Consider the following 16,294-nt stretch of genomic DNA (forward strand, 5'->3'; position numbering starts at 1 on the left):
GCATCACGAAGTTCAACAAAAAAAAAATTTAAACTTTACGTCTAGTCAAAGACATGCTTACAACCACATTATTTGAAATCTAATTGATAAGATTGATTGTAACTCCACTGCATGAAAAAGTAAACAATCTCTTTGTGTCTTTTTCCAAATAAAGAAGTTTTTGTGAATAAACCAATGCACCTATTCCTATATATTCTAGAATTTGCAAGTGGATGATCCGCACTACCACAATTATAAGTGTGAAAAGAAATGATCATTAAAGGATTGTCTACAAACGATCATTTATCTTTAGGTGAGGTTTGCATAAGGTGTCCTCCTCATACTACAAGTAAGATGCAGCTCTACATTTTATCGAAGATACAGTTTTGGTGATCGAAACCTTTTAATGACTTGCAAATTAATGATAAACTCTAATTATGAAATTCAAAATTTGAAAAAGGTACAAAACGAGTAGATCTATAAACTTTTGGAAATCTTAAAAATAGCTGATCCAAATCATTTGTTACAAGATGCACTATTTTTAATACTAGAATTTTTCTTCTTATTTATATCTATATATCTAGAGGTCAAGATGATCAATTGGATAGTTTTTCGAACTTCCTAACACCTTTTTCTATTGGATTTTTGAGGTGCACTTTACTCCTATAGTATAAGGTTGCAACTTTATATAAAAGTTTTCCTTTATCTTTTGTACAAAGAGATCACAACTGTTCTCACTCATTAGATGTTCAATTGGATGGTTTAGGGTGAGTCACAAAGTTTGAGAAATTTTTTTTAGAACTTTGTATCTATTCAATAACACTCTTATACCACCCATTATAAAATTCAAGGGATAAGAGTGATTGTGGCCTTCTTGTACAAAAATAAATGGCCTCTGTGTAGCAATCCCAACCTTAAATGTATTTTGTCTTCAACTTTTTCAATGCACATTTAACAATGGTGAGGTTTGTATAAGATTGCCTCCTTATATTGTAGAAGTAAGGGGCATTGCTAAAATTTTCTTAAAGATAGTTATAAAATTTAAAATTTTAAAAATGGCCTAGATCGAACTAATAAATAAATACTTAAAATTTAAAAAAAGATGGTTTGGATATTGTTACAAGATACACTATTTTTTAAACTTGAAATTCTTTTTTTTTATTCATGTCATACACCTTGAGATTGAGAATATCATTTGAAGGGTTCTTCAAAGCTGAAATGCGATCTTCTGTAGGATTTTTTGGTGAACCATACTTCAATAGTACAAGATTGCATTCTTATATAGGCTTTTTCCTTTTTTTCACATATTATCATATATGCACAATTCATATGTTTCATGTTGTTCGTGATACACAATCAACTTTTCCTTCTTCAAAAAGTAAAGGGCAAAGTTTATATAGGGTTGCAGTTTTATACTGTGGAAATAAGGTGCACTTAAAAAATCCAATAGAAAAGAATATCCAGAAGTTGGGAAAGCTTTCTAATTGATTATCTCGACCTTGAGATATATAGATATAAAGAAAAAAAGAATTTGAGGTCTAAAAATAGTGTATTTTATAACAAATTATCCGGACTATCTATTTTTAATATTTTCAAGTGTTTATAGTTCTGTACAATCTACTCATTGAAACTTTAAATGTCATAATTAGAGTTAAACATAGATTTTCAAGTCATCCATAAGATTTTTGACACCAGAACCTAATCTTTCAACAAAATTAAATAAATAAGGAATCACCACCTACCCCATGTTCACCACAACCACGGCTTCCATAATTTATAGGTGTACTATAAGGTGTGCACCTTATATAAACCTCACCCAAAAATAAAACCTCACACGAACCCAAATTTTTTGTAAGACTAATGATACGTTTTGATTTGGATTATTTAGCTAATTCAATGAAATACGGATTTAGATCATATATATGAATTTTAGGTTTCTAATTTAATAATTCTCCATTATTTTTTTGATGCAGGTTATCACATTTCTTCATTCCAATAGTTTTTAATACCGCATGACACTTCTTTATTAACATTAAAATTTCCGGTTAAACTTGAAAATGAAACGGATAAGAGAGAGGGGTATGAGAGGATAAGATAGAGGGACATGAGCGAGTAAAACTACTCTGTTCACGTACATTTCCCTTGAAACAAAAGATAAGAAAGACCAAATGTACTCTAATTGGATACCTCTTACTACAGGCAACCTCTTACAGATTAAATACAGTGAATTTCTTTAGGATAAGAACTAACCGCTATTTTAAAATTTCCTTGCAATTTGTTGAGTTTGTAATTCATAAAAATGCGCATACTTGGATTTTGAAGATCAAAAGTTTATCAAAGGCTGTGTTCAAACTAAATCCACAAATACGAAAAAGAAGGAAATAATCACATCTTGAAGATCTAAAGTTTAGCCAAAAGCACCCAATCTTTTCTTTGTTTTGTCAGCCAAAAACGTGGGATTTTCACGGCCCAAAAGGTTTCCTATACGTAGAGAAACTTACAGATTTTGAAAATCTGATGTTTTTCTGTTGATGACATAAATAACTTCAGGGCTGAAGTTTGATGGCTCTCTTTGTCAAATAAAAACTTGTGATTTTTTAAAGAGTAATGATCCTATGAGACTCTCCCACACTCATGTGAGTAAGACCCCAAATGATCACCATCTAATTTGGCACAAATCTCTAAAAAAGTCAAGTCTCACATCTATGTAATAACTTTTTAGAGATCTGTGCCAAATTTAATGGTGATCTTTTGGGGTCCTACTCACATGGGTGTGGGAGCGTCTCGTAGTGTCATTTCTCCTTTTTTTTTAATCTGATACTTTTTTTTTTTTTTAGCATTATTGAGCATACAGGGGATGAAAATATTATAAAAAGAAGTTAAGTTAAAAAACTTAAGATTCACAAAATCTAAAGGCCATTATTGGAAAAATAAAAATAACAATTTTGCATACGATTATGAAGGTAATAATTTTTTTTTTGACAAATATGCCTTACTTTATTTATAAAATCTACTCAAAAAAATTTACATCAGAGGAGATAGCTAAAGCAGACAAAGAAGCCCCTCCTTTAGCCAGAAAGTTAGCTAAAGAATTTACCTCGCGAAAGACATGATAAAAAGAAATTGAAAGTGGAGCCATCAGATCCATAATCTGCAACCAACTAGGCCTTAGTTCCCATGGAATATGTTGCTCCTTCTTGCACCAATTAATTGCGTTTATTGAATCTCCTTCAATAATACTGCTATTCCCGATGTTTTAAGGGATAAAAATTTTTAAACCTTGCAACAAAACTAATAACTCCGATTGGTTAGCCGTGGCTATACCAATAGGGCCAACATATGAGAAGATGACATCTCTAGAACAGTCTCGCATCACACCCTCAATGCCTGCCAAACCTGGATTGCCCAGAGAGCTCCCATCAAAATTTAACTTAAATCCCCCAATCTCTGGTACCACCCAAATACTCCTTGGTCTCATCTTTACTCTAACTATCAAAAACAAATTTGGCAAATTCAACAAAACATCTGGTTGTGAAATCCCCCGTCCTTAGTAATTGAGAGCCAAGACCAAATAGGCAGTTTGACTTTACTCAGTAGTCTATTAAAAGATAAATTATCTCCTTCAAAAGTCCGTCTATTTCTTTTTTTCTATAGTTCCCATAGAGTAGCCCCTCTCACTATTTGCCACACCAAAATACCCCTGGAAGGTAAATGATTAAAGGCTAACTGTGACACTAAACCCATCACAGATTGGGGCAGTGAAGCATGAACCCCAAGTAGCCCAAATAACTAGTACCAAATTCTTGAGGCAACATAGCAATGGATGGGAAGATGCTCCCTAGATTCCTCATCCACTTTACACATCAAACATATGTTAGGTAAAACTTTACCCCTCTTAATCAAATTATTCACCGTTAGAATCTTATTTTGGATAGCTAACCATAAAACACTTGCACCTTATGGGGAACAGGCAATTTCTACACTTTGGCTGCGGCAGGTAAAGATCATATCTATCTATCGTGAAAAAAGAACCTATAACACGACCTGACCGAAAATACCTCATCGCACTCAACTTTCCAAATCACTTTATCTATTGCCCCTTAGAAAATATAAATTGAATCCAAGATACCCATCAAATCGTTCCATTGAAGATACATATCCTCACTCAACTTATTATACGGAAAATTAATACTCCAAGCAACACGATTACATCGCACTTCAACCATATCAAAAATCTTAGCATTAGGTTGCGAAACCTTATCAAAAAATTCCGGATAAGTAAGCTTCAGAGGGGCGTCACCTATCTATTTAAGATGCCAGAAAGAGGTGTTGTCACCAAGACCAACATTCCAACAAAAATAACTGTAACAATCCTAAAATTTCAAAAAAAAAAAAAAAAAAGGAGAAAAGATGCTTTTAAATAGGTGATGGTCTGTTTGAGTATGATAGTCCTTGAGGACCATCACTATTTTCAAAAGTTTTTACTTTGGTTTAAACTTTTGCTTTTGCCTTTGCCTCTTGCTTTTGCTTCTTGCTGCCTGCTGCTCACCATGTCCTTTAGCGGACGTGGTTTTCGTATGTTAAAAGCAGACGCTTAACGCGACACCTCAGGTATGAGGTAGAGCGTAATAAAATATTATAATAATACGTTATAAGAATTTAAATAGGGGAGGTGAGCACTCCCACCCTAGAAAATTTTGAGATCTCTCTCTCTCTCTAGCCAAATTTTATCGAAGTTCCCTCTCAAATATTATTTGGTAAGTGACATCGTCTTCCTGAAAAATAGTCTATTTCTAATAAATAGTGATATTTTCGTCTAGGATCTTTATTGTATCAGTTTTATGTGTAAGTGACCTCATTGTCTCGAAAAATAATCCATTCTTTTTAAAAATAAAATGAAATAGTTATTTCTGCTTATTATCATGAATTTTAGACGTGATAAATTTTATGCGCACGTGACCTCATTATCTTGAAAAATAATCTTTTTAATAAAAATTGTGATATTTTATCTATGTTAGAAATTTTGAATGCTGTAAATTAGAAAAATAAAATTATTTATTTTTCTTGTCTATTGTTAGAAATAAATGTGATATTTCTGCTTTTAGTAAAATTGTGATATTTCTTTCTACTGTTTTGAATATTTAGACATTGTAAAATTCATGTGCAAATGACTGCCTTATTATTTAAAAATTGATATATTTGCAATTGATTATAGTATTGTTGTGAAATGTTTATTTGTGAATTGATATTCCATAAATTGTGATAATTTCGTATTCTTGAATTTTTATAAGAATTTTTCTATACATATTAAATTAGCAATTATGCTAGAATGCCTTTACAAATTGCTACCTTTCTAAATTTGAGCCAAAAATATTTGATTGGTTATTTTTGAAATGTTATAGAGAGTGACTGTTATTAATGGTTTAAGTGAAATTCATATTAATGGTTTCAGTGATATGTTGAGTACATGATATTGCTGCTTTCGAATGTTTAAAGAGATTTAGAAATAATTTAAGTATGCAAGTGGACTCATCAGGTTCGCCAGTGAAGTATAAGTGGACCTATCTGGGACGCCGGTAGGGATTAAGTGGACTCATCCGGTACGCCGGTGAGGTATAAGTGGACCTGCAAGGATTAAGTGGACCTATGTGGGATGCCGATAGGGATTAAGTGGACCCATCAGGACGATGATGGGGTATATAGGTGACCTACTTGGGACGCCAGTAGGGTATTTTGTGAAATCCTTTGAATTATGTACTGCCGTTAAAAGTGTTATAAGCATTTCAATTACTCGGATTATACTTAGTTATGCATTTATTGAAAGTGAAACTGTTGATGCATTTCTGTTAATAGATCTCATTTTGGAAAAATTATTTTTAGGATTATGATGATCGCTTACTAAGTAGCCAAACTCATCAAACTATGGTAAACATTTTTTCAGGATAACTGCGGATTCATTTTGAGTGCTAGTCAAGATCAACCTTGGAAGATACTGTTGTTGTACTAGCTTTCTTTATTTACTTTATAAGACCTCGCCACTGTAAATTTGTCCTATCAATAGATGTATATATGTTTTGTCTGTCACATCTCAAAAATAACAGTATTGTAAATTCTTGAGGTGTGACAATAACTCACAATCATCGGCCTACATTTATAAATAGACGTCCACAGAGAAGACATTTCTCTATTTTTACCCCCTCTTAACCACATTCCCCGACCTATCCAGGCCATATTTCGAAGACAAAACCTGAAACCAAAGCTGATTTGTAGACTGAAAACTTCTCCACCACCACTTACAAAGCAATGTCTCATTCATATATTTTATCTTTCTAAATTTCTTATGAGGTTTTTGTAGTTATGATAAATTAACAAAATATTTCTGTAATTTTCTCATTTATGCATGGGGCTTTCTTTGATAATGGTAAATTAAAGGAATGTTTTGCATCAGCCAACTGGGAGTTGGACAATGCTGGGCTATTCTACACCTATAGCACGTAATCAAAAATTTTATTCTTGGAGTTGAGAAACTGATGTACGTAATTGAAAAATTTATTCTTGGAGAACATGAAACTCAAATGACATAATCTTGGAGCTGAGAATAATGATGAACAAAATTGAAAGATTTCTTCTAGGAAAAGACGAGAATGAAAGGTTAAAAAGAGCTCATTTAGATATATTAAAATGAACAAAAACAAGTTTGGTAATTTAATTATGATTTTGCTTATTATTTGCACTTTCATTCACACATATGACCTAGGGTTTTGAGACTGATTGGCAATTCCTAGATTAGTTGATTCTTCAAGGTCAAAAATATAACAAAATAGTTAAAAGAACAAAAAGTAAAAAAAAATAAATTAATCACAATAGCCTGGCTGGTTTTCTGATATAACCATGTGATTCAAACCCAATTCTATAAGGGCATGTTTGGATGTACTATTTATCATTGATGATTCACTGTTTCAATAAAATTAATCAAGATAATGCATTATTTGTTGTTTTGCAATCTGCATTATAAAATTAACAGAGATAAATCTTCTAAGTAGTTTTAGATATAAATTTATCGTTTTGAAAAGTTGTTACTTTATTTGAAGTAATTTATTGTACACCACATGCTAAAAATAGCTAAAAAAACACAATTTGTACGTGTATCGTTGAATAGACACAAAGTTCCAAAAAACATTTCTTAAACCCAAATCATCCAATTTAACATATAATGAATGGGAATGGTTATGACCTCCATATACAAAAGATAAATTAATATTATCCAAAATACATTAATTTCAACTAAATCTTTCTATACCACCCCCAATCCAATGCTCCAAAAGGCCTAAATCCCTTCTCTCTCTCTCTCTCTCTCTCTCTCTCTCTCTCTCTCTTGAATAAAGTCGGTACATGAGTAAGGTTTTGTCAATTGGGAGCTTGCTATCTTCTTGTGAAGGACTTTTAACTATGGCCTGAGGTTCTTGACCATTCTCAGGAGAAAAATTTTTATGGATTGATATTAGAGTGTGAGATGTTTATTAATAATAATTAGTAGTAATAATAATTAACGGCCAAAGTCTTCCATGAAATAACCAAAAGTCGTCCCAACTACAGTTGACTGGGCCTAAGTTGGGTCGGCCCTGGCCCTAGCCCTGGCCCTGGCCCTGACCGTGGCCCGAGCCCTTACGTGGTCAGCCCTACCTTGATTGTGCTGAAGGAGCCAAAACGGCCGACCTGGCCCTCAGGTAGTGTTGGCCTAGCCTGGCCCAGACCTCAAGCCACTTTTTGTGGCCTAGCCCAGCCCCATTCTCAACCTTTGCCAGACCAAAAATCCTTCTAAGAGAAAATGATAAAAATGAAAATGGAGAGTTCTCTAATCTAATGATGCCCATATCAAAATAGTTATCCAATCAATTATAGTTAGTATCCCCGATCCTTCAATCGAGGGAGAAGAGATTTCACCAACATAAACAAGTTTGTGATGTTCACCACCTAATCAGCACCCCAATACCATATGCATGACATTAATCATGTTGACAGCATGGATAATACAAAGTGCTAAACAACACAAAACCTTTGTATCCCCATCAGCAGATGGTGGAGATGAGTAATTGTTCTGTTCACAGACTTGAAAGCCTTGATATTCTGCGGGGGGCAGCATTATGGGTTTGGGAACACTAAAATCAAACAGTTCATGCCAAACACCTACAAAAAGCAATGGTTTTCATTTCCTTCCCGGCCGTTTTTCTTACCGTACAGAGTACAACAGCATAGCAGTGCTGAACCATTACCTCCATCATTCAATAGCAATCCCAAATGAACTACAAACTTGTAGGGGCTAACTACTACTAATCTAACAATTCTACCGGTACCTTCATTTAGAGTTTGAGCTTTCCTTCTTGGCTATATCCGCTTGTTCATGGCATGCCCTTCTTCTAATAGGATTAAGGTCCCTCAAATACTTACTCTCCCATTTCAGGTCCAATCCGTGAGACTCTTGAATTCTCAATAAACAATTTTTTTTAACAGTAACACTAATGCCAATTACAACTCAAAAAAGATGAAACTTTCAAACCCCTCAAGTTCTCTATAAATTACACTAAACAGTTACACCTCAAGGATGACATTTTCAAATGCATCCCAAAAATTGAAAAAGCTAAAGCCGATGCCAATTTGAATTATCACAGCTACCAATCAAAAAAGCTAGGACCCGCACGTGAAAGCAGCTCTTTCCCAGCGTCCTTCCCCATCTCAACCATATCCTCAATATCGTAGTTACCTTTTCTTGATGTTTCAAGCACTACAAGTGAGATGAATTCATATCAGAATTAGGAACCTATAAAACTATAAACACTTCAAAATTAATTGTTTCGTTTTAGGATTCATTCATTTCTTTTTAAGATTATGATAGCATTACTAAAGTGAGTCCTCCTAAACGTGACTCCTTTTAAAGCTAGTAAAGGTTATAGAAGCAATACCTCTGGTTCCATCTGGAGATGCAACTAAACCTCTAAATATGCAGTATCCATCCTTGTCACGGTGAGCATAGCCAGCAATTGGTGTGCGACAAGACCCATCCAAAGTCTCAAGAAACGCCCTTTCACATGTAACGGCAAGCCTGGTTTCCTCATGATTCAAGGATGCAATATAATTGGCCTGCAGTTTAGAAATTCGATGCTCAAAGGTCAGTCTTACATTTAGTGTGACTGTGTATATATGTGTATGTGTATATATATATATATCCCATCATCATCATCCTCAAGGCTTTTTTCCAAACTATCTGGGGTCGGCTACATGAATTCTGGATATATATATACATATATATATATATATAGATAAATAGTGAGGTTTGTATGAGGTGGTTATCTTAAATAATCAAAGTAAGGATCAACCCCAAATGATGCCGAAACACACACACACACCCACCCACGCACGCACACACACACACACGCACGCACATGCACACGGACGCACACACACACACACACAATTGGTACTCTAGAGTGGAGAAACTATGAAAGCAGTGTTAAAAAGCAAGGAATCCGGTTGGGAAGCTTTGGGATCCCAAGCCCAACTCAAGCCTTACAAACTTGGCCAAGTCTGTCAAAGACTCGGCCGAGTCCAAACAAAAATAATAAAATATTGACAACCAGCCAGACTTGGCTGATTCCCATGTGTTAGCTTCCAGACTCAGCAGCTACCAAGTCTAACTACTCGGTTGACTCCAAGTCAGACATGGCAAATTTTTTGAACCATACAAGATGTGAATGTGTTTTATAACTTTCAATTTTCTTGTATATTTTATTTAAACCAATATTTTCACAAGAAATCCCAAAATTTTCCAAGAAAACCAGTCACTATTGTCTGACCATAAATCTCGATACCAAATATCACAGACTAATCCATATTATAAACCATTATGACAACATGAAAGAGAAAAACTAGTAGAAAAAGGTTTCACAGAGGATGCAATGCATGGCCATAGATTGATGGTTATAAAATTAAGGAAAATATCTTTGTAGACCCAATTTTTAAATTTCATTTCTCCGTAGACGCAAACTTTCCAAACCTATCTTATTCTATCTTTTATATCTTCTAACCCCCTAAACTAAGTTTACCTATTTTTACCTTAAACTTTTGGCCCAAACAAATTTGAAAAAGACCTCTCTAAAGAAAACCCAGTTCTCTTTTGTTTCTCTATCTTCATGTGCTTCTCACACAGGGAGAGAGAGAAAGTTGGTAGACCAGGGAGAGAGATACAGAGGAGGGAGAGAAAGCTGGGGGACTAGAGAGTGAGAGGGGTTTGGGAGATTGGAGAGAGATAGAGGGGTTTAAAAAGGATGTCTTTATAAAATCTGTTTGGGCTAAAAAATAGGATAAAGTTGGTTAATGGGGTTTGAAGATGTAATAAATAGAATCTTTATGCAGCTAGATAGATTTTGAAACCTTGGGTTTACGGAGAAATGAAACTTAAAAATAGGGTCTATGGAGATATTTTCCCTATAAAATATCCATCAAAGCTCATATACACAGAACAAGAGCAAGGATAAATTCTTTCTTTTCTAACATTGATGAGGACAAGTTCATGATGGGATCCCAAGTTCAATTGGGCTTGTGAAGGACTCTACTCTGAATGAAAAAGCAAAATATGGTAAGTATGGCATAGCAAAATGGAGTATGGAAAACCTAACTCCAAACGAGTATCCACCATACATCGCCAATCACACCCAATGGAGACTAAGTGACTAACCAAGTGGAGCCCTCCCAAAGCATTCACCCAGGAACAGTTTAATCTCAACCATCCATCATCAGGAACAGATGGCAAATGCCCCTCTACAGTACAGTATTTTGTTTGTCTCATATACACATTAACACGATTCGTAACTTAATTCATGATTCAAAACCCATATACTTGCAACGTTTGGAAAATGCATACCATCTTGTCATCATTGGTTCTACATGCTATACCAATCGCTCCTTGTGCGATAGCTGGAAGCATTTCTTCGATGGATAGGATAGACGTCACGTCCTCAGTCATGTCTAGGCGTTTGAGCCCAGCCAATGCCAATAAGGTTGCTTGTACTTCCCCTTCACCCAACTTTCTCAATCTTGTCTGGACATTGCCTCTAAAGTTGATAACCTAAACCATATCAATCCATATGACAATTAAGAAAAGCCTAAAAAACAAGCTCGAAACAAGAGCTCTTCAAATAAGAAGAAATTTGATCAAGGAAGCATTCCTCGTATGGAAGTTCGACTAACAAAAAAACAACTTGGGAATCAAAGTAAATGTAATGCATGCGTGTTAGTGGAACATTAACCATTGTAACTTGTGTCTGCAGACTAAGTCATTCTTCGTAACTATTTCATCTAGCTCACTCCAATGTGTGGGGTCCAACATCAATCGATTCTTCTTGGGGGGCATGAAAATGCTATTTCCAATATTCACAAAGAAAGGTATCATGTTTTGTTTGTCAATGACTGCACTTAGTGTCATAAACTTAAATGATTCTTTTTCTTTTTATAAATATCTGTTTTGTTTGTCAATGACTGCACTTAGTGTCATAAACATAAATGATTTTTTTTCTTTTTATAAATATCATGGATATACATGATGACAATAAGAAAGCTAATGGTAGGCTTTTTTTTACTTTTGTTTCTTGCTATAGTTGGTGCTTTGTTTTACAGAATATTTTGTGAACAGCAAGAAAAGCATAGGTTACAACTTGCCTTTCTAATCAAGAGCAGCATAACTCACATGAGTTAAAAAGAAAATGAATGACCATTCTTCTCATGCAGCCTTCACAGAAACCTTTTAGAGGTAAAAAAAAGAGTTTCACAAATCAGAGGATACCCAATTCCTTCCAGATGAAGAATTGGACAGTTAAAAGAACTCAAAGTCCAAGCAAATTTACATTCATGCATCTAAGGAAAGGCCGTGCAAGGGGTGTTTTTGTTTTTTTTCCTTGGGGCGGGGGACAAAAACAGAACCAATCTCAAGGAGGAGAAAATCAAGTAAAAGGCCAACAAAACAATATGAGATGCCATCCACTCTTTCCCACTGAATCTGGTGTTTCCTCCCATACTTAAAGTCGTCCCTAGCTCCATCATCCTCTTCCAATGCTTTTTCCTAGAAACATAACATTAACTATTCTTTTTTTATTGGTCTATATTTCACGAACTTATGTCTGCATCAAATTTATCATGTCTGGTCTCATTGTTCTCAGGAAAGAGCCTTATCTGTTCATAAATGCTCCATATAGTTCAAACAACAAAAGTCTATGGAAGGGAGATTGGATGCACTAAACAGAAGTAGAAATGGAATTTGGTACTACTTACCACAGGGAAAACTGTGGTGGGGCATAAATGGGTAAACAAGACAAAAATAATAATTAATGGTCCCATCAACAGGAATTAGAGTTTTTTTTTTTTTTGAGAAGGAAAAAACAACATTCTGCCATTAGAACAAGTCAAAGGCCTAAGATAAGATAGCCGACCTTAAGTGATGGATATCGGTATAGTATCTGCGATTGCCTTCGAAGAGAAGCACTCCCAACAACACTCCCAGCTGGAAGCTCTGCAAGTGAACTTGCAGTGAGGCATATAAATGCATCTCTAACATCTTCACGAGGGAGATTGCATGGTAAAATAGTCCCCTCAGGTAAATATGTGGGCACATCCTTCATGGAATGAACAGCTATATCAATTTCAGCCTTCAATAATGCCTCGTCTATCTCTTTTGTGAACAAGCCTTTTCCACCGATATCAGCCAATGGTTGATTTAGTATTTTATCACCCGTTGTTTTTATGATTATGATATCAATAGCACCATCTTCTGCAAGTTCGGAATGTGTTGCTTTAAGTTTATCTCGTGTCTCATAAGCCTGGGCAAGAGCTAGTGGACTGTCCTACATAAGTAGTATAAGAAATATCATCTGGCATCAAGGGTAAGCAATAGAAAAGAAGAATAAATTTAGCCCAGGGAAGACAATTGAAACTCCGAAAAAATGTTAATCAACCACTACAAGAATCAGTGCCATTATTTATATTTCTCGGTGTCACTAGGAAGACAGTGGCATAAGGCCTCTTACGAAACACCAAGAAAAGTTGATAACCTAACTTTTTTCTTACCCATGTGGTTAAGGATTTGAATATTTTGAAGCCCCTAAATATTGAATTAATCCTAATCAACATTGAATAAGTAATAAAAGGGAAACCCAAAGAAATAGTATAAGTATATTAAGAGCTGATGGAATATGGAAGACCATAGTCTATTGGAGTCAACACAGTCTGATGAAATGTTGGATGGTGATTTAGAGTGAGACCACCATTCAGGTCATGTCCTGTTCTGGGTCTCACTTTCATTATTATTCTGCATCATACCCTTGGATGGTGATGACCCCAACAGACTATAGTTTTCAAACACCATTGGGTTTAGGTGTACTTTCCCAAATTCAACAGCCATAACTGAAATCATCCATAGAAGACTTCAAAAAGGTAGTACAGTCTAGCACTGAGCTCATGGGAATCCAAAACAGGCCATTTAACTCCCACACAAATTTGATGCCAAATATTCCTCTGCAAGGATATCTGACTATCTGAGCATAACATTGCAATTTACAAGCATACGATAGTAGAGCAGAACCCATCATCAAATAAAGGCGAGCTGAATGGGTATCAGAAACAATAATGAACATCATTGGATCTCTCTTAAAATAAGATTGGTATGATTATGAAGCACAATGTCTAGTACCACAAATTTGCAAGTTAAGAGGGAAGGATTTGTCACTAAAACTGCGAATTAGAAGGGTAAAGATTAAGATAACCACATATTTTCAAAAAAACAGAAAAATTAAGATAACCAGCAGAGAGCTTCAGGATTTTCTACATGCCCTCATTTCATTAAAATCATATTAGCAAATTATATGGTTTCTGTAGGAGTAAGAAACACATGACCAACATTTTCTTTTTCTTTATTTTTCTTTTTCATTTTTTGTATGTTCATCACAAAGGTTTTGACAGCATCTATGATATATAGCCATAGCCCATACAAATGAGAAATCTCAAACTCAAAATTTTGACAAACACTTGTTAATTATCAAATTAAAAAAATTGTACTTGTTGAGATTTTGCGTGTAAAAGGCCACCAAACTACATTCATAAAGTCGAACAAGACCGAAGCGCAATCATGTATAGCTGCTTGAATACAGGAATCTAAGTAAGATAAACGTTGAGGAATATTTAGGAGATTGTGGAGAAGAAATAAAGTGGAGATTTTCTTTTACATTAATTTGGCCTCGCAGTATGTAAGCATCTTACTATGCATTTTGACATAGCAGAAAACCGGACAGAAGAAGAACTGAATGATCCTTCTCTTTAATAAATCACTTTTCTGGCTGAACTAAAAGAGGTTACAAGTGAACCTATAGAGAAAACTTACATCTTACAAGTAGAAAGAGAGTCCCAAATCTGCTTTCAAAAACCCCAAATTTGGTTAATATTTCCTCCAAGTTTGCTTACCATGAAAACGAAATATCTAGACTCGCCCTATAATCTCATTGCCAATGTTCAAAAGGGAGTGCCCCACTGGCCAAAAAAATTATTAAGACAAAAATTCATTAACTTTTCTCACTCTAAAATCTAAACCCTAATTCCTCTACTAAACTCGACCTCAACATTAATGAGTGCCGCTCAAGGCCTACATTGGCAAGCAGGAAGATCTACTTTCCTTGAACCCATCGTGCCCCTTCGCTTGGGGCAACAAACTTAAAGGAAACCAGAAAGGAAGAACAATAGGAGAACAAGAAAAATGAGGGAAAAAAAAGGTAATGAGAGTGAAAAAAATGGAGAAAGAAAACTGACAATGTATGCCATATGTGTATTCAATTATCCTCTCACAAACCCCAAGAATTAACAGCATAAACTTCACCAAAAGTCAAATTTATAATATGGGTTCTTCAAGCCAAAGAAATAACATTTCCCAATGAATTCATAAACAATTAAAACAAAAAATTTGAAAATAACGAATCACAATACATCCACTGTAATAGCTAAGAGAGAAAGTGGGTATCTTCCTCCATTTCCATTCCCACCGGCCAAAGTAAAACCAGTGATGACTTTGGTTGGGGTAACATAAAGTACCACTAAAGATTCAAATTATTCTAGAGAGAGAAAGTGTCAAGTTCCTGAAGTCCCCATCTAATTGAGGTGGAGGCAACATAAGGAATAGTCAAGATTCAAGTCACAATCTAGAGAGAGGAAGTAGGTACCTTCCTCTGGTCCCAATCCTGACCAGTGAAACCTTTGTTTGGGGCTGGTTCTCCACGGCAACAGCAGCCCTAGGGACCAATAACTTCCTTCCATGACTGGTAAGAGGGTATTTGAGGCATGGTGGGCAAGAACCAAATCCTGAAACTGAAGCAGGGGCCATGGGAACAGATGGGGAGAAGATGGGGTGTGAGGATAACAAGCCGATATCCATTATTGTGAAGTTTAGAGAGAGAAAGAAAGAACTGAGAGTGCACGAGCTGGGCTTTTGAGTTGTTACTGTACTTAAAATGTTGTGCCGATTCAGTGAGCAGATAATGTCAGCGGAATCCACCAATGAGCACGCTTACTGGGGTCACACACCTCGGTAAATTGATTGTTTTATCGAGTTAATTATAGCTTTAGGGTGTGGTTTTTGCATGGTTGCAACCTTAACGAATCCCTCCAAATTTTATATGGCATGTAATTTTGATGTAAGAAATTGTTAGGATTATTTGAAAATCTATTTTTATATTTAATTATAAAATTTTAAACTTTAAAAATGAGTAAAATCAAATTGATCTATTAACATATGAAAATCTTGAAAATGAACGGCATAGATAATGTGTTGTAAGATGTACTATTTTAAAGATTCAAAATCTTTTTTTTTTCATATTTATACATTTCGATATCCAAATGATCAATTAGAGAGTTTTTTAACATTAAAATATGAATTTTTGAAGTTCATCCGTAACTTTATATTTTAAGATTACAACCTTATATAAACTTTTCTTTTCTAATAAATTTAGAGAGTGAGTTAATTAGAGCTTTATTAAATTTAGAGAGAGAAAGAGAGAAGTGAGAGAGAGGGGATTTCTAGTAATGCCATTGATTAGGCATACCGCACACCAAATTTAATCGGGAGAAAGTGATGCAGTATCTATAATGCTTAAGCAAGTAAAAGTCTTCCCTCGCATCATTATCTGAAAAGTAGTATTTTGGGCATCTGGTTTTAAAATCAATTTTCAACACTAATTATGATATTTGAAGCTTAAAATATGATGCATATCTTATGGATTAAATGCTT

General features: G+C 34.9%; 1 protein-coding gene across 1 annotated transcript; it reads right to left on the reverse strand.

The window, feature by feature from the left end:
• Positions 1 to 8,434: 8,434 nt before the first annotated feature.
• On the reverse strand, positions 8,435 to 15,676 carry HEMC (hydroxymethylbilane synthase). The gene is made up of 5 exons (XM_011628304.3): positions 15,231 to 15,676; positions 12,459 to 12,864; positions 10,898 to 11,101; positions 8,940 to 9,117; positions 8,435 to 8,761 (listed from the first exon to the last, which is right to left on the reverse strand). Exons 1-5 carry the CDS (start codon positions 15,440 to 15,442, stop codon positions 8,649 to 8,651), a joined length of 1,113 nt encoding a protein of 370 aa, XP_011626606.1. The 5' UTR covers positions 15,443 to 15,676; the 3' UTR covers positions 8,435 to 8,648.
• Between the last annotated feature and the right edge of the window lie 618 nt (positions 15,677 to 16,294).

The sequence above is a fragment of the Amborella trichopoda genome, chromosome 2, assembly GCF_054954075.1.
Source record: "Amborella trichopoda isolate Santa Cruz 75 chromosome 2, AtrichopodaSantaCruz75HAP2 v2.0, whole genome shotgun sequence".
In the NCBI taxonomy this organism is placed as follows: Eukaryota; Viridiplantae; Streptophyta; class Magnoliopsida; order Amborellales; family Amborellaceae; genus Amborella; species Amborella trichopoda.

What these genes read in the sequence shown, in the direction of transcription:
- HEMC (XM_011628304.3), bottom strand. Translation starts at nt 15,442, where the DNA reads ATGGATATCGGCTTGTTATCCTCACACCCCATCTTCTCCCCATCTGTT. An exon ending in ACCGATATCCATCACTTAAG is followed by an intron (nt 11,102 to 12,458) that starts GTCGGCTATCTT and finishes GATATGGTTTAG; the next exon opens with GTTATCAACTTTAGAGGCAA. An exon ending in ATCTCCAGATGGAACCAGAG is followed by an intron (nt 8,762 to 8,939) that starts GTATTGCTTCTA and finishes TCTCACTTGTAG; the next exon opens with TGCTTGAAACATCAAGAAAA.